We start from the raw sequence: 20,397 nt of genomic DNA on the forward strand, positions 1-20,397 counted from the left end.
TGATGCACTAAGACTTCAAGCTCCCCTTGCTTGTTTCCCAAGCTCCGCGCGTTGGTATATAGACACCAGAAGTCTCTTTTGTCCCAATTGGATTCCTCCGTTAATATACCGTGAGCTTTGCCGTGCATCCCTTTCTCCCTCCCAGTGTCTGCTGTACCCTTCAAATCCTCGCGTTTACAACCCACTGTCTTTGGGTCGGTATTTAAGCTATCATCTCCATCCCCCAGAGGCTTTAGTTTAAGGCCCTCTTGATGGGTTTTGCCATACTTCTGCCAAAGAGATTCTTCCCAGTCCTCGTGAGGTGTAGCCCATCTCCTGCCAACAGTCCCCCCTCCAAGAAGCTTAGACCATGGTCCCAGAATCCAAACTTTTCCCGTTGACACCATCTGCGTAACCAGTCGTTGACCTGCAGTATCTTCCTTTCCCTTTGTAGTCCTCTATCCTTCACGGGAAGAATTGATGAGAAGACCACCTGCGCCCCCAAATGCTTGACCTTCCTACCCAGAGCCTCATAGTCCGAGGTGATCTGTTCCAAGGTGTTTCTGGCCATGTCGTTTGTGCCCACATGGATGAGGAGAAAGGGGTACCTATCTTGTTTCCCAATGAGCCTCGGCAGGTTGTCAGCGATGTCCCGGATGCGCGCCCCATGGAATGCAAGACTGGCTGTGTGTGTATGGTGGTGGGAAATCAGAAAACTAAGAGGAGGTGGGGAAGGGGACAGAGTGGCTGGAAACCTCAGCAGAAGCACTCTTAGTGCAACATTTTGTTGTAGCTCCCACTGATGTCATTAATATAACAAATCATTTGGGAGTAGGTACTTGCATGCTGAAAGAAGACTGCTGCTACTTTAAAATGAATAGTGGTGTGTTCCTTTACCACCATTTAACTCTCAAAAAACACATTAGAACTCCAAGGCCAGCAGTATAAAGCCATTCTTTAGGCACATGGGTTATATGTGGACTGGTGCTTATAAATCAGGTGTCAGGAATTTGTGGCCTTTCAGATGTTGCTGGACTAGAACTTCCATCATCCCTGACTATTGGCCATGCTGGCTCTAGGGCTGATGGGAGTTAGAATCCAACTACATTTGGAGGGTTACAGTGACTTTCAGTGTTCCAAATGATGCTTTGTGGTGATGAGCACAGAAGCAAGGCTAGAATTTATCCAAGAGTAATTGCTCTGGAGCAAACAGGCATGTCCTTGTACATTTGCAGCCTCAACATAGCATGTAATCCTAAGCATGTTTTCCCAGAATTAGGTCCCACTGTGTTCAGTGGGCTTTACTCCTTAGGGAGTGTGTTGAAGATTGCAGCCTTAATCTTTTTTTATGCAGGTAAAAGAAGGATCTTACCATTGCTGCTATGGCTTTTTGGACCCCCCCTAAATTCCAAGTGCCCACATTTTAAGATTAATTTTTAAAGAGAGGTGTTGGCCGCATCCCCTTTCACTTGGAAGGTTTACTTCCTAAGCCCAGGCGTCGTGCGGGCAATGAGCAGTGGTCTTGAAAACAGGTTCTGGGGCTGTGTCCTGGACAGCCTTGATTCAATTTATTACTGAACTGCACACTCCTTTCACAAATGTAATGAGCTTAGTATAGGGGACACATCAGCAAGAAGCAAATAGGAGCTTGCCAACTTTTCAACCAGCCTCTGTAGCTTCACCTTTAACCACAGCTTGATGTGCAGGACATCAGTGACTGAAGTTTATGTCCATACTGTGAAATTTGAAACACCTGCTTATTTCTGCATTATCAAGCTGCTGTTAAAGGCACAGTAGGTCAATCTGCTGGGGGGGGGTGTTCCTGGTCAGATGGCAACTCTATACTAGCTGTAAGTGTATAACAGGGTGGAGGGTGAATACACTTGTTCAGCATGGGGGAAAGGAAATTATTTCCTCCTAAATAGACTGCTCCCTGCCATGAATCTTTTAAACCATCTATTCAAACCCCACACTCTGAACTCCAGGCCAAGAAAAGAACTGATTGTAGAATGAGCTGGTTATGGAAGATGACCCTCCTTTGGAATGTACTCTAAAAAAAAAAAACAGCCCCCAGTTATTAGCCAGACTACTCAGCTGGGTCTGGAAGGATATGTTGCAAACCAGGAGAAAGGTTTAGCAGAATCAAGGGATATCAATAGTTGGTTTTCCGCTAAGATTTCCTATGACTGTAGTCGGTGGAGACAGGTGGCTCCAATGTCAGTGGGGCAGTGAATCCGCTCCGGGTTCTAGACTGAACTTTCAAGGAGCCATCCAAGGTGCTTTTGCTTCTTCCCCATCAAGCATAGCATTGCCTGCACTGCCCGTCACCTTAAACTAGGGGTGCAAACTGGGCTGGCTCTAGATTTTTGTGGGGTCTTGGACAAAAGTCACTCCATCTGAGCCTTCCAAGTGCCTCTATTCTCCATACACTGCAGGGGGCAGGTCTCGGCTTGGCTTGAATGGCTATTGCCATAAAGCAGTAGTTAAATGATAGTGACTGCATGGCACAGAACAGGGACTGGAAACCTCTGGCCCTCCAGGTGTTGTTGGGCTACAACTCCCATCATCCTTGACTATTGGCCATGCTGGCTGGGGCTGATGGGAGTTGAAATCCACCAGGATCTGGCCAGCCACACAGTCCTTCCGTGCCACAGAACATAGAAAGCGGCCTTATACAGAGTCAGATGATTGGTCCATCTAGCTCAGTATTGTTGACTCCAGGGCTTCAGACTTGCCCAGTCCTATCTGGAGATGCTGTGGCTCTCCTCGGGGCCGTCTACACATGAAGCAAGTGCTCTGCCACTCAGCTACAGCACAGAGGTGGGAAAATGCCCTGCTTTTCTTCCAGTTGCCTTCACCTTCCCAGCCTTGCAACAAAACACCAGAAGGGAGAGAGGTGATTTACCCCAAAGGACTCCGCTCCCCACTTCTAGATTTAAATCCATGCATATTTCCTACTCTGAATCAGCACCTCCTGCTTCTGAAGAACTTGATACAAAGCCAGAGTAGCCCACGATCCTGTCCTTCCCCTAGATATATATATATATATATATATATATATATATATATTTATATATATATATAAAAAATACCTGGGACCTCCTAGAGGTAAATAATGGGCTCCTCTGATTAGGTTTGTACAACTTCACCTCCATCATGCCTGGGTAGGAATGCACCTGGATCCTCTCCTCAGGTCACTGCAACCTTTCAGTTTGTCCCCAACAACCAGCATTATGAGCCAGTTCAAACACTCGGGGGGGGGGGGGGAAGCACGTGGTACAGGCCGCTTGGGATTGTATCACCCCATTCTGCAGGGAACACAGGCAGGAACAGAAGAGGAGCCCTGCTGGATCGGGCCGGTGGCCCATCTATTTCAGCTTCCTGTTCTCATAGGGGCCAGCCAGATACTTGTGGGAAACCAGCAAGCAGGAGCTGAGCACAGCAGCACTCTCTCCCCTTGTGATTCCCAGCAACTGGCATTCAGAGACATACTTCGACAGTGGAGGAGGGCTGGCCCGACCATTAAGCAGGGGGTAGATGCTGGGGGGGGGCAGTGGTGGGAGCCCAGTGGCTTTCTTGAGCTCCCTTCTGTTGGGAGGACAGGGCTGTGTCCGCCGTGTCGCCTCTCCTGCACCCTTGCAACTATCCTGCTGCTCCTCAGGTGCAGGGGAAGGCACTATCCCATAGCTACTATTGAACTAAGGCTCAACTACCAGTCCAGTTGGCTTCTGTATGTGGAACGGGAGGTGGCAGAATCTTCTCCATCACCGCAGGCGGCAACAGGTCTCGGCCCATCTCTGGATGCAGGAGTTGCGGCATCGTTCAACACGCTGCACATTAAAAGCTCCCAGAACATGGAAAGCTTAAGACCATAAGAGCCCTGAACCTGGATCAGGCCAGGGGCCCATCTAGTCCAGCATCCTGTTCTCACAGGGGCCAACCAAATGCCCCCATGGAAAACCCAAAAGCAGCTTCCCCACAAGAAGGGAGGCTTTTAACTTGGCCTCCTCCTCCAAACATTAGCTTTCTACATGCAGGGTTTTTTTGTTTTTAATGTGAATAAGCGTTAGAATCGTCTCCTCCCCATCCCCCCCCAATTCTGAAATGGTACCATCCCAGCAGGACTAGACCTCATGCTTTTTCAGAATGTCTGAATCAGTTAAGAGACGGAAGGGAAGAAGGCTACTTCCTCTCCCCTCCCCCTCTAAAATGGCTCCAGAAGACGAGGTCCATCACCCAGTTAGGACGTGGGGGGAAGTTGTGGCCAGCCCTCTGGGCAGAGGGTGGATGCCCAGCTACAGCTGCTTTCCCCCAGTCTCCACGTATCTGGAGGCAAGAACCCCTTCATGCCCCATCCCCGTAGTCCCCCAGTCGGGGCGGCATTAGGGATGGGACCTTGGAAGGGACCTGGAACCTCGGGCCATGTGGGAGTAGCTGGGGGGTTGCTGTTCCTGTCTCCCTCACTCCACCAGGGTGGCATGAGAGACAGTGTGGACTCAGGAACACTAGGGACTGTCTCCTTGTAGTGCTTGACACCGGAAGAAAAGCCATCTTTCCTTCCCTCAGTTCCTCCCCGTGCCCCTCCCTTAGGAGGCCGGTCAGTTGCATGAGTGCGTTGGTGGCGGTTTCGGTGGGAGCTGCGGCTGAAGCATTTCCCGCACTCGGGGCACTGATAAGGTTTCTCGCCTGTGTGGACCCGCCGGTGCCTCTCCAGGTGGGAGACAAAGCCAAAGCTTTTGCCACAGACACTGCACTCATAGGGCTTTTCACCCCGGTGGGTCCGCTGGTGCGTCAGCAGCTGAGCACTAGCCAGAAAACGCTTCCCACACTCCTTGCACTTGTGGGGCTTCCCACTTGAGTGGGTCCTCTGGTGCTGCAAGAGGGTGGAACTGACACTAAAGCTTTTCCCGCACTCGTTGCAGCGGTAGGGCTTCTCCCCCGTGTGGATTCTCCGGTGCCTGTCCAGGTGGGAGCTGACACTGAAGCTTTTCCCACAGTCATCACATTCATAAGGTTTCTCTCCTGTGTGGATTCTCCGGTGTCTTTCCAAGTGGGAACTCCAGCTGAAGCTTTTCCCACAGTCAGGGCAGTGGTAGCGCTTGCTCTCGGCCGTGTGGGATTTCTGGTGCTTGATGAGGGACACCAGTTCCCCGTAGGTTTTCCCACATTCGGTGCACTTGTGCGGCCTGTCAGGAGAGTGCACACGCTGGTGCCTCTCGAGATGCGAACTGACGCTGAAGGCTTTCCCACACTCCTCGCACCGATACGGCTTCTCTCCCGTGTGGATTCTCTTGTGCTTGATGAGGGCCGAGCACCAGCTGAATTTTTTCCCGCACTCAGGGCACTGATAAGGCCTTTCTCCCGTGTGGATCCTCTGGTGCTTAACCAGGGATGAACTCTGGCCAAAACCTTTCCCACAGTCGGGGCACTTGTAGGGCTTCTTGCTACAAACCGGCGGCAAGGGTGGAGGAGGGGGCTCTGGGGCTGCCTGTTTGCGGCTACATTCTGAGCATTTTGTAGGATCCCTGCCCCCTGTCGGGGCTGTCTGAAGGTGATGGAGGGTGGCTGCACTGAGGTAGAAGCTTTTGCTACAATCTAGGCACTGGCGCGGCTTCTCACCTGTGTGGATTCTTTGGTGCCTGTAGAGGTGGGAGCTGCGGCTGAAACTCTTTCCGCAGTCAGTACACTGGTAGGGCCTCTCCCCTGTGTGGATTCTCTGGTGTCTTTCCAGGTGGGAAGTGAAACTGAAACTTTTCCCGCAGTCTGGGCACTCGTACGGCTTCTGGCCTAGATGCTTTCTTTGGTGAGCGACAAGGTTAGCACTGAGGTTGAAGCCCTTCCCGCACTCCTCGCACTGGTAGGGCTTGTCGTTTGCGTGAGTCCTCTGGTGCTGGACCAGAGTGGAGCTGACGGTGAAGCTCTTCCCGCACTCCTTGCACTGGTAAGGCTTCTCTCCCGTGTGGATCCTCCGGTGCCTCTCCAGGTGTGACCCGACACTGAACGCCTTCCCACACTCCTTGCACTTGTAGGGTCTCTCCCCTGTGTGGATCCTCCGGTGCCTCTCCAGGTGAGAGGTCCAGCTAAAGCTTTTCCCACAGTCCTCACACTTGTAAGGCTTGTCGCCCATGTGGCACTTCCGATGCCTGGCCAGAGCCTTGGCCTCAGAGAAGCTTTTCTCACACCCGTCACACTTGTGGGGCCTCTCATCTAAGTGAAGCCTCTGGTGCCTGAGCAGGTTGGACTTCTGGCTGAAGCTTTTGCCACACTCAGGACACTGGTGGCCTCTGTTGCCCCCGTGTGGTTTCCCAGGGGGCAACAGTGGTTTGGAAATGCCCATTGCTTGAGAGAGGATTTCTCCTTTCTCTTTGTTCCCTTCTGCTGCTGTGTGCCTCAGTCTCCCTTCTGGCTGCCTTTCTCCCTCGATTGGATTCCCATCCAGGGCACTCTCTGCCTGTGGATCTGTCTTGTTGGGGGCCTCTTGCTGAAGGATATCCTCATTCTTCCTTCTCAACTCATCACCTAAGAAGACAAATGATGTAAATACGAGCTGCCCAGTGATGTACCTTCTCCCATAACTAACCAAATGGAACTGTAGTTAATTGCTGCTGTCTTTTATGCTTTCAGAGGGAAAATGGCCATTTCTTGATATTCCACTAGTTCCTGATTTTTCAAATGTTTATATTACCAAACATCTAGCCTGAAGAAGAGTTCAGGAAAACCTGAAAGCATACTCATTGCTTTGTGAAATTTTCATTGTTGCTATTATACTACTGTTGCTTTTTACTTTGAGTTTTTACTTTTTATTTTTTGTCCCAGTGTTGAAAAGCGACTATCACTTTGTTAAACTTTCTGAATCTTTAATCCCTCCCCATTGAAATGGAGATGCTGAGGACACACACACACACACCAGGGCCCGGGGGAAGCTGATGCCCAAGGGCCCCGGCATGCCTGGGGCCAGCCCTGGATGAGGCACAATAGTCATTCAGACAGCAAACATATATCCATTATAGTCATTTGTAGCAATCTAGGGCTGCTTCACATCTATATGTTTATCACTCAGTAACTGCACTGGTTATCAAATGGTGACTTGCCTGTGTGAATAAGCCACTGCAGATCAAAAACCACAGAGAGAGAGAGTTTTTTCTGCAGTCTTTCCACTACTTTGCTTTTCACTGGTGTTGGATGACACAGCTGCCAGTCATCAAGAGTTGAGTGATTAAGTGATGTGTGTTGTAGATTCAGAGAGGACTAGGGACATTCTAACCAGGGCCAGCCCCAGACATGCTGGGGCCCTTGGGCATCAGCTTCCCCCGGGCCCTGGTGTGTGTGTGTGCGCATGTGAGTACGCGCACGGCCTACCCCCCCCACCTACCTGTCGCCTGTCTTTTAGCATTGCCATTAACCAAGATGGAGGCCACGGTTTCCCTAAGGGAATGAAGCCTCTGCCGCCATCTTAGCTGATGGCACGTGTACGTGCTAGGCGTGCGCATCTCTGCCATCAACCAAGATGGCGGCAGGGGCTTCAGCACCTTAGGGAAACCTCGGCTGCCATCTTCATTAAGGGCAATGCTAAAAGGAAAGAGACAAGTAGGTGGGGCAAGGGAATGGCAGGCAGGTGGAAGCTCCTGCCCTGTGATCCGCAGCTGCTGCTATGGATGTAGCTCCAGGAGCCCTCGGGCCAGTGCCCCACCTGGCCGCCCTTTAGAACCGGCCCTGGCCTCATCAGTTAGACTTTCCTTGCCAGAATCTGCAACTAGTCTGGTTCAGGAAAGCTGGCATTAAGTTCTGAAGTTCAATTCCATTTTTTTTTAAAAAAAATTGGCTCCTCACCTGGGCTGGGACCATTTGGCATCTCCCTTCCCTCTGCCTCCTGGAGATCTGGAACCCATGGGTCTTCCCCTTGGTCCATCCAAGAGAGCAGGTCGGGTTTGGAAAGTGGAAATGCTGCCGATGAGATAAAGTTGGAGCTTCAGTACCATGAATAGTGCCCAGTCCCTCTCCCCAGCTGGGACACCTTCTTTGTACATTTGCCGAAGCAACACGGAGGGTTGTATTCAACCAAGTCCTACTCAGAATAGACCGACTGAAATTAAAGATCCTAAATTGGCCATGTTTATTCATTTAAATAGGTCTACTCTGAGTAGGACTAACACTGAATACCACTCCTACAATTGCATACACGTCTACCCAGAAGTAATACTCACAGTTCACAGTACATAGTTAAAACTATGACATTTGCTACCACCTGATGTGATGAGAGCCACCAGCTTACTGTGCAATCCTAACCGTATCTACTCAGGGGGCAGAGCATCTGCTTTATATGCAGAAGGTCCGAGGCTCTGTCCCTGTCATCTCTAGGTAGGGCTAGGAATGTCCCCTGCCTTGAAACCCTGGAGCGCTGCTGCCAGTGAGTGTAGACAATACTGAGCAAGTTGGACCAATGGTCTGACTTGGCATAAGGCAGCTTCCGATGTAAGTCCAACTGAATCCAATGAGGCTTACTCCCAAGTAAGTGGGGTTAGGGTTGCATTCTGCATCTTGTGTTTAAGATGTTTTGTTTTTAGTGCTTTATCATCTGTTTGACCCACTGGGCTCCCTTTGAGGAGGAAGGGCAGAATATCAATATCAATAATATTAATGATAATGATAATAATAATAATAATAATAGATGGCGTTAAAAGAGGGTTACACAACTTCATGCAGGAGAAGCCTATCAATGAATCCTAGTAATGGATGAGCAGTTTGTAGAATTTATTCTAAACGCAGAATGTGGGCTACTTGGCTGCATTGATTAATATGGTAAAGAATTTCATTTTTGTTTTTTGGTTGTAGAGCACAAACAATCCTGCATGTGACTTACCTGATGCCAACCCTCTCCGGTGGGACTCAGCCAGTGCAGTGATCCGAGGCAGGCTGATAGCCATCTCTTCTGCTAACGAGAAAGAGATGCGAGGATGCCATTAGAACACAAGGCAGGTTGGCCGCGCATGTTTGGCTCTGAGCACTTTGACACTACTAGCTACCTTTCACTGTGTGGAAGCATTCTCCCCACATGCAGCCATGCTCTCCTCCATACTTTATGTGGGTCACGCTATGATGGCTGCATATCTGCTATCTGTTCAGAGGGAATATGCAACTAAATCCCAGTTGCAGGAGAGCGGCACCAGGGGAAGGCTGTCGACTTCATGCCCTGCTTGTGAGCTTTCTTGAAGCATCTACTCGGCAGGATACTGGACTAAACAGATCCTTGCTCTGATCTAGCAGGAAACTGTGCATGTTTTTCACATTTTCCACTGCCATGCTAAAGGGTGAAGGGGAGATGAGCCTTCCTAAACTTCAGGGGTTGTGAACTGGAGATGTGATTGGGACTCTACCCAGGCTGCAATCTACTGGGCTGCAGTGTAGTGGCAGAGCATCTGCTTTGCATGCAGAAGGTCCCAGGTTCAATCCCTGGCATCTCCACGTAAGGCTAGGGATGTCCCCTATCTGAAATCTGGGAGAGCCTCTCCTGGTCAGTGCAGTCTATACTGAGCTAGATGGACCAATGGTCTGACTCAGTATAAAGGCAGCTTCCCGATCCTATTTACATTTGCCCATTGAGTTCAATCAGGCTTACTTCTGAGTAGAGATGTACAGGCTTGCACTGTTCACCCCTTATATTACAGTAATATAGTATAATCATCATCATCATCATACCAGGCTGTCTCATAGGATTTTTTTAAAAAAACAAACAAACTGTGGCAATGTGTTTTTTGTTTAAGTTTTTGACCTAACATATCAGGAATGTAGCAGTTGTAAAGAACAGAATGATGGAATAAGGGAAATGTGGGTTTCACAATGCAAGATAATACACATGGATGTTTAAAGGGGATGGAAGACCATCGTGTTCAGGGTGTAAAATAACCTTGCTGGCACCAGTGGAATCCTTACCCAGAGAGATTAATGTCTCATAATTCTCCTGCATGATATTCCAGCGGAGGGCTCAGGTGGCAGGCCCTGCTCTCTTGCGACACCTACTGACTCAGAGGCTTCTGGCATCTGGAACAAGACATTGCCCATCCGTCAAATTAGTCCTGGAGGTCACCTTCTACATCTGCTTGCCCAGTTTGAAATTTATGTCTTCCTAATTCTAATCATGCCTACTCATTTGTATACGCAAGGAAGCCTATGCACGAATGACATTGACTTTGGAGGCTTTAGAAAAGGAGATATTACAACCCAAATTGCTAAAAACATTTGAACTGATGTTGAATTGAAAAAAAATCATCCACAAAACATAAGGTTTAGGGCAGAGGTGAGGGAGTTGAGGGCCGCATTCCCTTCTGGACATCCTTCCAAGGGATACATACCAATGGTGGGCAGGGACAGAGGCAAAAGTAGGTGGAGCAACAATATGTTTACCTTTGTACAAGTAGACTAGATTTTACATAAATTCACACACCTCTCCATCCAGACAAGCAAGAGGCTTTATCAGAGTTACATTCCAGCCAGGTAAAAACACTCGAGGTGTGAAGCAAGGCCAGTGAGGGGTTGTGGCCTGTGGAGAGATCTGAGGGCTGGATGGAGCAGGCTGGAGGGCCACATTTGATTCCCACCTGATTTAGTGGTTTGTTGAAAAGTAAAAAAAGATGTTAAAAATCAAGTTTTAAAAGAAAAATTAGCATATTCAGACATTTTCTCTGTCTCAACAAAGGTACTCTTCACAAGCACTGCCTACGCAGTTCGAAACAGGAGCTAGAGTTTAAAATAATTCATGAGGGCTAGAACCTTGCTTTATTTTTAAGTGAAAGTTGAAATCATCAGGAAGCTGTCACCATATTTTGTGTAGTTTTCTGTTTGCAAAAAATGCAAAGCCCTAATCATGATTATCTCCCCTGTGGCTCATACACATGCTTACATTATTTTATTCCAGATTAATTAACTCAGTTTAAATACCACACTATGTTTTAAAACACACAAACACTAACAAGTATTAAACTCCCCAGTAATACCAATAGCAAAGTAGAGGAGGAAATCCACAGTTCCTTTGATTGCAAGTCAAAAAGAGCAACTAACAATACAATCCTATGCATGCCTCCTCAGAAGAAAACCCTCTTACGTTCTGTGGGGCTCACCCTCAGGTAAGCTCAATAGGGCTTATTATGTGCAAGGGTGGAGCTTAATGGAGCTTACACCCAGGTAAGTGTGTGTAAGCAATCCCATACAAACTAAGACATGCATATGACTGCACTGCAAACCATGTTAGAGAAGCTGACTTATTTGAATCAAGTGACCTTCAGTAGTCAGTGCATGGAAGACTTTTCACTAGCAACCAGCGTATTGGTTATGGCTGCCTGAACTATCAACCAGCACTACATACATACCTGAGTGGCAAGGATTGGCTCTTTGTGGTACCTTGTGGAAAAGAAAAAAGAAAAAAGGGGGAATTAGAATGCAACCAACTGGAGATAAATAAGGGAACATTAGGGAGATCCCCCCCTTTACTGTTATATCCTACCAGGGCATTTTTAAAGGAATTGTTACTGGCCATCCATCTTTTCACTCAAGTGGCCTTGCAAGTGGAAGCCTCTCTGCCTTGTACAAGCCCTGAAATTTGGATTGAGGTGAAAGTGGTTCAAACTAAAAACAAAAATTAAAAAACAGGGAGTGAAGACTGCTTCACGAGCTAGAGGGAGTCCCAGCTGACGAAGCGTCAAGGCCCCAGCTGACAAAGCGTCAAGGCGAGTTAAGCAGCAGAGCGAAAAGAGGGTAAGTAGCTCCCATTTATTCCATTATTTAATTGAAGTAAAACAGCTCAGAGCAATAAGTAATAAGGGCAGCCCAAGGTCACCCTGAGCTAGGAGCCAAATCCTGAAAGAACCTATATCTTAGGAGACAGATCCTAGGAGAAGGAAGCCCATAGAAAGCTAGTTTTCAACACCACCCTAGCAGGAAAGCTTCAGGGGACACTGTAAACAAGGCTAAATTCCAGTCGGAGAGAAGGGGGAAAAGGAAACTCCACCGACACATACAGGGAGAGAGTCAGCTCAACCCTTGCTAAAAAGGGCAGTTTCAGCCTTCCTGAAACACAACCACAAGCTCTGTTTCCCTAGGTTAAAGAAAGGTCAGGCTGTTCTAGGTGGGAAAACAACAAACACAAAAGACTTGCCTGGAAAGCGCAGCCCCTTGATTAGATTAAAAGCAGCCAAAAGCTTAAACAGCCCCGCCCCTCGCTCAGGAAGAAAGGAAGCCTGAGAGAATACTAAAGTGTTAAGCCCCAGCTGATAGCCATCAGCCTCAAGTAACACATCATTGGCTGGCAGCAGTAGCTGGGAGGAACCAGCCACACATATAAAGTCAGAGCACCCTAGCGAGGGAGCCTGTTCCACGAGCTAGAGGGAGCCCCAGCTGACGAAGCATCAAGGCGAGTTAAGCAGCAGAGCGAGGAGGCCAGGGCCCCCCACTCTGCCCGTCTGTTCCCTGACCTCAACTAAACCGCAGTCTCCAACACATTGACGTAATAAACCTTAAACAAAACTATGCAGGTAAGAAGCCAGCAGGGGTGTGGGGGCTTTCCAGTGTTTTGCACCGCCTGCAGCATGTATGACTATCTGCCTGTTGGACAGAAGTCGTGGGTGTGCTCTCGGTGCAATGAACTCCTGGCTCTCCGGGAACGACTTCATTTCCTTGAGGCCAAGGTGGCGGACCTGGAAAAGCTGAGAGAGGCAGAGAGGTGTGTGGAGGAGGCCTTCAGGGACGTTATAGCTGTGTCCCACTCCAACGATGATAGCTCTCCTGCTATCATGGACAACAATGGTCTCGGGGAAGGAGAGCATCCAGCTGAGGAAGAGGGAAACGATCCCTTAGAAGGGACCCATTCCTTGGGGGATGAGCAGCTATCCTCTCGTGCCGAGGATATATCTCCAGGGGGTGGAGGGATCCTTGTAGTGGGTGATTCGATCATTAGGAACTTAGACAGTGGGGTGTGTGATGGGCGTGTAGACCGCAAGGTGTTTTGCCTGCCTGGTGCGAAGGTTGCGGATATCGCCCGTCGTTTAGATAGTTTGGTAGACAGTGCTGGGAAGGAGTCAGTGGTCGTGGTGCACGTTGGCACCAACGACATGGGGAAATGCAGCCGTGAGGTCCTGGAAGCAAAATTTAGGTTGCTAGGTAGGATGCTGAAAGCCAGGACCTCCAAGGTGGCTTTCTCTGAAATGCTACCGGTTCCACGCGCAGGACCAGCCAGACAGGCCCAGCTTCGCAGTCTCAATGCGTGGATGAGACGATGGTGTCGGGTGGAAGGGTTTGGATTTGTTAGGCACTGGGGAACATTTTGGGACAAGCCGAGCCTGTACAAAAGGGACGGGCTCCACTTGAACCAGAATGGAACCAGACTGCTGGCACTTAAAATTAAAAAGGTAGCAGAGCAGCTTTTAAACTGACTGAGGGGGGAAACCCGACAGGAGCTGAGAAAGGTCCGGTTCGGAATAAACCTCCCCCCTGGGATAAAAACCAAAGAAATGATGAAATTTTAAAAGGGGTAGGCCTAGAAGTAGGCATTGTGAGAGCAGGGGCACAGGATATAAATTCAGAAGAGCAAAATTACCACAGGCCTAACCACAAGTGCCAAAGACACTTGAAGAGAGACACTGCTTACAAGTGCCTGTACGCTAATGCTAGGAGCCTGCGAACCAAGATGGGAGAACTGGAGTGCTTGGTCTTAGAGGAGAGCATTGATATAGTGAGCATAATGGAGACCTGGTGGAATGGAGAAAACCAGTGGGATACGGTTATCCCTGGATATAAACTATATCGGAAGGACAGGGAAGGACGTATTGGTGGCGGAGTCGCTCTATACGTGAAAGAAGGCATTGAATCCAGCAAGCTCGAAACCCCAAAAGAGGCAGACTCCTCCACAGAATCGTTGTGGGTGGTGATACCGTGCCCCAGGAGGGACTTAATACTGGGAACGATCTATCGTCCCCCTGATCAAAATGCTCAGGGAGACCTTGAGATGAGATATGAAATTGAGGAAGCATCCAAACTAGGAAATGTGGTAGTAATGGGTGACTTCAACTACCCGGACATAGACTGGCTGCATATGTGTTCCAGTCATGACAAAGAAGCAAAGTTTCTAGATATTCTAAATGACTATTCCCTAGATCAGTTGGTCATGGAACCGACCAGAGGGACGGCAACCCTGGACTTAATCCTCAGTGGGGACCGGGACCTGGTGCGAGATGTAAGTGTTGTTGAACCGATTGGGAGCAGTGACCACAGTGCTATTAAATTAAACATACATGTAACTGGCCAATTGCCAAGAAAATCCAACACGGTCACATTTGACTTCAAAAGATGAAACTTCACAAAAATGAGGGGATTGGTAAAAAGAAAGCTGAAAAACAAAGTCCAGAGGGTCACATCACTCGAAAATGCTTGGAAGTTGTTTAAAAACACTATATTAGAAGCTCAACTGGAGTGCATACCGCAGATCAGAAAAGGTACCACCAGGGCCAAGAAGATGCCAGCATGGTTAACGAGCAAAGTCAAGGAAGCTCTTAGAGGCAAAAAGTCTTCCTTCAGAAAATGGAAGTCTTGTCCGAATGAAGAAAATAAAAAAGAACACAAACTCTGGCAAAAGAAATGCAAGAAGACAATAAGGGATGCTAAAAAAGAATTTGAGGAGCACATTGCTAAGAACATAAAAACCAACAACAAAAAATTCTATAAATACATTCAAAGCAGGAGACCATCTAGGGAGACAATTGGACCCTTGGATGATAAGGGAGTCAAAGGTGTACTAAAGAACGATAAGGAGATTGCAGAGAAGCTAAATGAATTCTTTGCATCTGTCTTCACAGTGGAAGATATAGGGCAGATCCCTGAACCTGAACTAACATTTGCAGGAAGGGATTCTGAGGAACTGAGACAAATAGTGGTAACGAGAGAGGAAGTTCTAAGCTTAATGGACAATATAAAAACTGACAAATCACTGGGCCCGGATGGCATCCACCCGAGAGTTCTCAAAGAACTCAAAGGTGAAATTGCTGATCTGCTAACTAAAATATGTAACTTGTCCCTCGGGTCCTCCTCCGTGCCTGAGGACTGGAAAGTGGCAAACGTAACGCCAATCTTCAAAAAGGGATCCAGAGGGGATCCCGGAAATTACAGGCCAGTTAGCTTAACTTCTGTCCCTAGAAAACTGGTAGAAAGTATTATTAAAGCTAGATTAACTAAGCACATAGAAGAACAAGCCTTGCTGAAGCAGAGCCAGCATGGCTTCTGCAAGGGAAAGTCCTGTCTCAGTAACCTATTAGAATTCTTTGAGAGTGTCAACAAGCATATAGATAGAGGTGATCCAGTGGACATAGTGTACTTAGACTTTCAAAAAGCGTTTGACAAGGTACCTCACCAAAGGCTTCTGAGGAAGCTTAGCAGTCATGGAATAAGAGGAGAGGTCCTCTTGTGGATAAGGAATTGGTTAAGAAGCAGAAAGCAGAGAGTAGGAATAAACGGACAGTTCTCCCAATGGAGGGCTGTAGAAAGTGGAGTCCCTCAAGGATCGGTATTGGGACCTGTACTTTTCAACTTGTTCATTAATGACCTAGAATTAGGAGTGAGCAGTGAAGTGGCCAAGTTTGCTGACGACACTAAATTGTTCAGGGCTGTTAAAACAAAAAGGGATTGCGAAGAGCTCCAAAAAGACCTCTCCAAACTGAGTGAATGGGCGGAAAAATGGCAAATGCAATTCAATATAAACAAGTGTAAAATTATGCATATTGGAGCAAAAAATCTGAATTTCACATATACGCTCATGGGGTCTGAACTGGCGGTGACCGACCAGGAGAGAGACCTCGGGGTTGTAGTGGACAGCACGATGAAAATGTCGACCCAGTGTGCGGCAGCTGTGAAAAAGGCAAATTCCATGCTAGCAATAGTTAGGAAAGGTATTGAAAATAAAACAGCCGATATCATAATGCCGTTGTATAAATCTACGGTGCGGCCGCATTTGGAATACTGTGTACAGTTCTGGTCGCCTCATCTCCAAAAGGATATTCTAGAGTTGGAAAAGGTTCAGAAGAGGGCAACCAGAATGATCAAGGGGATGGAGCGACTCCCTTATGAGGAAAGGTTGCAGCATTTGGGGCTTTTTAGTTTAGAGAAAAGGCGGGTCAGAGGAGACATGATAGAAGTGTATAAAATGATGCATGGCATTGAGAAAGTGGATAGAGAAAAGTTCTTCTCCCTCTCTCATAATACTAGAACTCGTGGACATTCAAAGAAGCTGAATGTTGGAAGATTCAGGACAGACAAAAGGAAGTACTTCTTTACTCAGCGCATAGTTAAACTATGGAATTTGCTCCCACAAGATGCAGTAATGGCCACCAGCTTGGACGGCTTTAAAAGAAGATTAGACAAATTCATGGAGGACAGGGCTATCAATGGCTACTAGCCATGATGGCTGTGCTCTGCCACCCTAGTCAGAGGCAGCATGCTTCTGAAAACCAGTTGCCGGAAGCCTCAGGAGGGGAGAGTGTTCTTGCAGTCGGGTCCTGCTTGCGGGCTTCCCCCAGGCACCTGGTTGGCCACTGTGAGAACAGGATGCTGGACTAGATGGGCCACTGGCCTGATCCAGCAGGCTCTTCTTATGTTCTTATGTTCTTAAGACAGCCTTGCAAATGCATTTACACAAGTTACTAGTCTAGCAAAATTCTTACTAGCCTGCTTAGCCACCAGTAAATAAATGAATTAAAAAGCAAATTAAAATTTAAAACTGCTGCTTATGATGCATGCCCTGCTGCAGCAGAATTCTTACAGAAAAAAATGAACAAAGGAGAGAACCAGACATCACTGTGTACAGGGAGAAAGATTTTGCTAAGAAGTTTTTCCAAAAGACTGGTGGTTTGTAATAATCATAAGAATTCTTGTGTAATGTGCCCCTATGTTCTACTGTTTCTATTCAAGTTCACTAAAATTTCATGCCTCTCGGGTGCAATCCAACTTGCATTTACGCTGGGCTGAGGGTAATTTATGCGGCAGATCTCCAACTGAGCTGGCTCAGACGAGACTGGCGCAAGTGGAGCCAGCATATGTTCCAAAAAAGGGGCATGTCAGGGGAGGGGACTCAGGCCACATCCAACTCCTGTTCGCAAAACTTCCCTGCAAAAGTTATGCTGGGAAAAAGGTCAGTTAACAAAATAATTGCAATAGAAGTCAGTGGGGCTTATTCTCAGGTAGGGGTGTTTGGGAGAGCAGGCTTTTATTTTCTGATCCCTGTGTGTCCCTTCTGGCTGAGCCAGCATTCAGGCAACCCAGAGGCTCCTGAACGGCAATTGGATGTGGCGGAACTTTATGCTGGCTTCTTTTGCTCCAGCACAATTTATGCTACCTTCCCCTGAGTTGGATTGCTTTGCCCGTCAGTGTTTCAGTAGCTTCCAATCTGAATTTCTTACTTCATTTATTAAATTTGTTAAATGTTATGTGTCCATTTGTGTCCGCAACCTAGGACTGGGTGTCCATTTGGACACACAACTGTTACTTAAAAAATGCTTTGTATGCAATCTTTTCTTCAAAAGCAGTTCCCAGGTGGTCCCCCATCCAGGCACTGACCAGATCCAGGCCAGCTTAGCCTCAGCAAGGTGGTGGCCTCATGTGCCCTCAGATCATACCCTCTGACTTCTACTCCCATCATCCCTGACCATTGGTTGTGGTGGCTGGAGCTGCTGGGAGCTGGAGTCCAACAACATCTGGAGGGCCACAGTTCCCCATCCTTGCCTTAGTTTGTGTGGTCCTAGGAGCCCCACCTTGTTCCATCCATATTGGCTTTTAGGTACCTGGCAAAGGTGGTTCTTTTCCAGAGATTTTCAGTGGCTCTTTGAGTATTTGACAATTTCCAGAGGAGTAACCATGTTTGGATGCTTCCAGATGGGGGCTTAATATCACAAATGGGTCACTGAACACCATTTTTCTTTAACTCATGGTTTCCAAACTTACCACCTGAAAATGACTGAAAATGATTTTTTTCTGCCTGTTGCAGCAATTCTAATGCACTGGGCTAGATGCTATATGATTTTTAATTGTATCTAATCGTTTCTTTTGTGTCTTAATGTTATGTTTTATTATATTACAATTTGAATTCCATAGAATTCTATAGAATTAAAATTGTAAGCGTTCTTCACAGACATGCTGTGCACTACCTGAATGAAACTCACGGACCACATTATGGCAACCCCTGCAATAAAACACAACATAAGAAACAAATGAAGCAATAAAATACAATAAAAACCAACATGAATATTTAATGTAAACATGCTGCGGACCACCTGTACGAAGCTCATGGACCACTGGTGGTCCACAGGCCACAATTTGAGAACCCCTGCTTTTGAACATTTATATACCGCTATACATTCATGGCAATTAACAACGCAAATTAAAAACAATTTTTAAAAATGCAAATTTTTAAAAGAACATTCTTTAACACAACTGAAGTGTGTTACACCAATTATGATAGGTGCTTGTGCTGTTTTCAGTTCTGCCAGGTTCTGTTCCTGTGTTTATTGGTTTGTTAACCTAACTTTTGTTTTTGTTGTGCATTGCACCTTTTATTTTGTGTTAACTGCTTTATCCATAGATCAAAAGGCAGCGGCTACATATTTCAGGAGGAAAGCCACTGTGGTGTTGTGGTTTGAGTGTTACACAGCCATGAAGCTCACTGGGTGACCTTGGGCCAGTCACTGCCTCTCGGCCTCAGAGGAAGCAATGGTAAACCCCCTCTGAATATTGCTTACCATGGAAACCTTATCCGTAGGGTCGCCATAAGTCGGAATTGACTTAAAGGCAGTTCATTTCATTTTCACGTATTTCAGGAAAGAGTGATAAAAATAAAGAATAAAAGCATGCCCCTAATGTGCCTCCCATAAATGAAAAAACGTGGCTCATCACAGCAAGGAATATTTCAGCCCAGAGGCAAGCACTGAAAAGGGGGGGGGAGCTCATTCCTTCACCAACCTGACGGAGTGGCATCACATTTCCAGCGTCACCAATGCTGTGTGAAGCGATGTTCCAGTGTGTGGCCCTATGGGTTCGTACAGGTTGCAGATCTAACGTGGGCAGGTAGTACGATAAAGGTCGTTGGAGTATGACTGACCCCTTCCCTCCGCCGGCCCCCAATCTTGGCGTTTTAGTCTACTGACATCCCCAACTCAGGACATTTCTGTGGCATTAATCCTTCCCGGAAATGGTGATAGCAAGCCGGGGTAGCTCCCACCTTGGCTGGAGAAAGCTAGGGAAACCTATCCGTCGTTGGAAAGATCTCTCCGGGCTGGCTGACATTGATCACAGGTGGGGCGGTGGCAGCAGCTGATCTGGGCCGATTCTCAGCTGCATCCGCGTCACCCAGGAAGCTCAAAGCCCGGCGCCCCGAGCGGAGGAAACACGGAGCGAGAGAAGAAAGAGGCGTTTTTCTCTTCCCGAAGCAATACTCAGAGCCCTCTGGTGGCTGCAAAGCACGGAGCCGCCTCTTTTGGCCTGCTGGACAAGCCAGAGGGATGGATGGATGGGCTGAAGGAGTCGTGATGAGTGGCTCTCTCGGCCTCTGGCGGGGATTGCTCTGCTGGCAGGCATGATGGGCGAACTTGGGAGCAGACTGCGTTGTGTTTCAGCGGGAACTTGGAAGAACTGGTGTCCGAGCTTGCTTTTTCCCTCCCCCTCCCATTTTATATTCCAACCTTGAGGTCAGGGACTGCCTTCTTTAAATAATTATTTCCATTTTTTATAATAATATTGTAAATAGTTTTGGGATGCCTCATAGGAAACGATTCATAAATACAACAGATGATGATGATGATAATATATCTTTGTTTACTGGTCCAGAAGCCATTTTTGGGGGAAAGAGTATAAAGAACTACAGAGCTTGCTCCCACAACACCTAAGTTGAAGGTGCTGGTTTTGGTATACAAAGCCCTAAAACAGCTTGGGACCAGGATACCTGAAAGACCATCTAATCCCTTATATACCCAGTTGATGACTGCGCTCTGCAGGTGAGGGCCTCATGCAGATTAGATACCATCTTATCAGGAGGTCTGTTCTGCACAATATAGGAAACGGACCTTTAGTGTGGTGGCACCTACCCTGTGGAATTCCATCCCCTTAGACAGGCGCCATCTCTGTTATCTTTTCAGCGCCTACTGAAGACCTTCCTCTTTCAACAAGCCTTTTAAGCAGAGAATCCCAGTCTGCATCTGTGTTGGAACTGTTTTTAAGATGGTTTTAAACATTTTTTAAAACGTTTTTGTTAAAAGTTGTTTTGTTTTTATGATGTTTTTAAAATGTTTTGTTTTTAATATGGTGTATAGATGTTTTTAACGTTTTGTCATTTGTTTGCCGCCCTGGGCTCCTTCTGGAAGGAAGGGCAGGATATAAATTTAATTAATAATAACT

General features: G+C 47.4%; 1 protein-coding gene across 5 annotated transcripts; it reads right to left on the reverse strand.

Annotated features, from left to right (window-relative positions):
* Positions 1-790: 790 nt before the first annotated feature.
* On the reverse strand, positions 791-19,457 carry LOC133380886 (zinc finger protein 345-like). 5 transcript variants are annotated; one of them, XM_061619059.1, is made up of 7 exons: positions 18,967-19,457; positions 11,343-11,373; positions 10,421-10,574; positions 9,910-10,017; positions 8,840-8,911; positions 7,810-7,923; positions 791-6,498 (listed from the first exon to the last, which is right to left on the reverse strand). In XM_061619059.1, exons 4-7 carry the CDS (start codon positions 9,941-9,943, stop codon positions 4,220-4,222), a joined length of 2,499 nt encoding a protein of 832 aa, XP_061475043.1. In that variant the 5' UTR covers positions 9,944-10,017; positions 10,421-10,574; positions 11,343-11,373; positions 18,967-19,457; the 3' UTR covers positions 791-4,219. The 5 variants fall into 5 exon arrangements, with proteins under 5 accessions (XP_061475043.1, XP_061475044.1, XP_061475045.1 ...); XM_061619060.1 differs by lacking the exon at positions 18,967-19,457 and adding an exon at positions 11,477-11,512; XM_061619061.1 differs by lacking the exon at positions 10,421-10,574 and having other exon boundaries at positions 8,840-8,908.
* Positions 19,458-20,397: the final 940 nt, after the last annotated feature.

This window comes from Rhineura floridana, chromosome 3 (genome assembly GCF_030035675.1).
Source record: "Rhineura floridana isolate rRhiFlo1 chromosome 3, rRhiFlo1.hap2, whole genome shotgun sequence".
NCBI classification, from domain to species: Eukaryota; Metazoa; Chordata; class Lepidosauria; order Squamata; family Rhineuridae; genus Rhineura; species Rhineura floridana.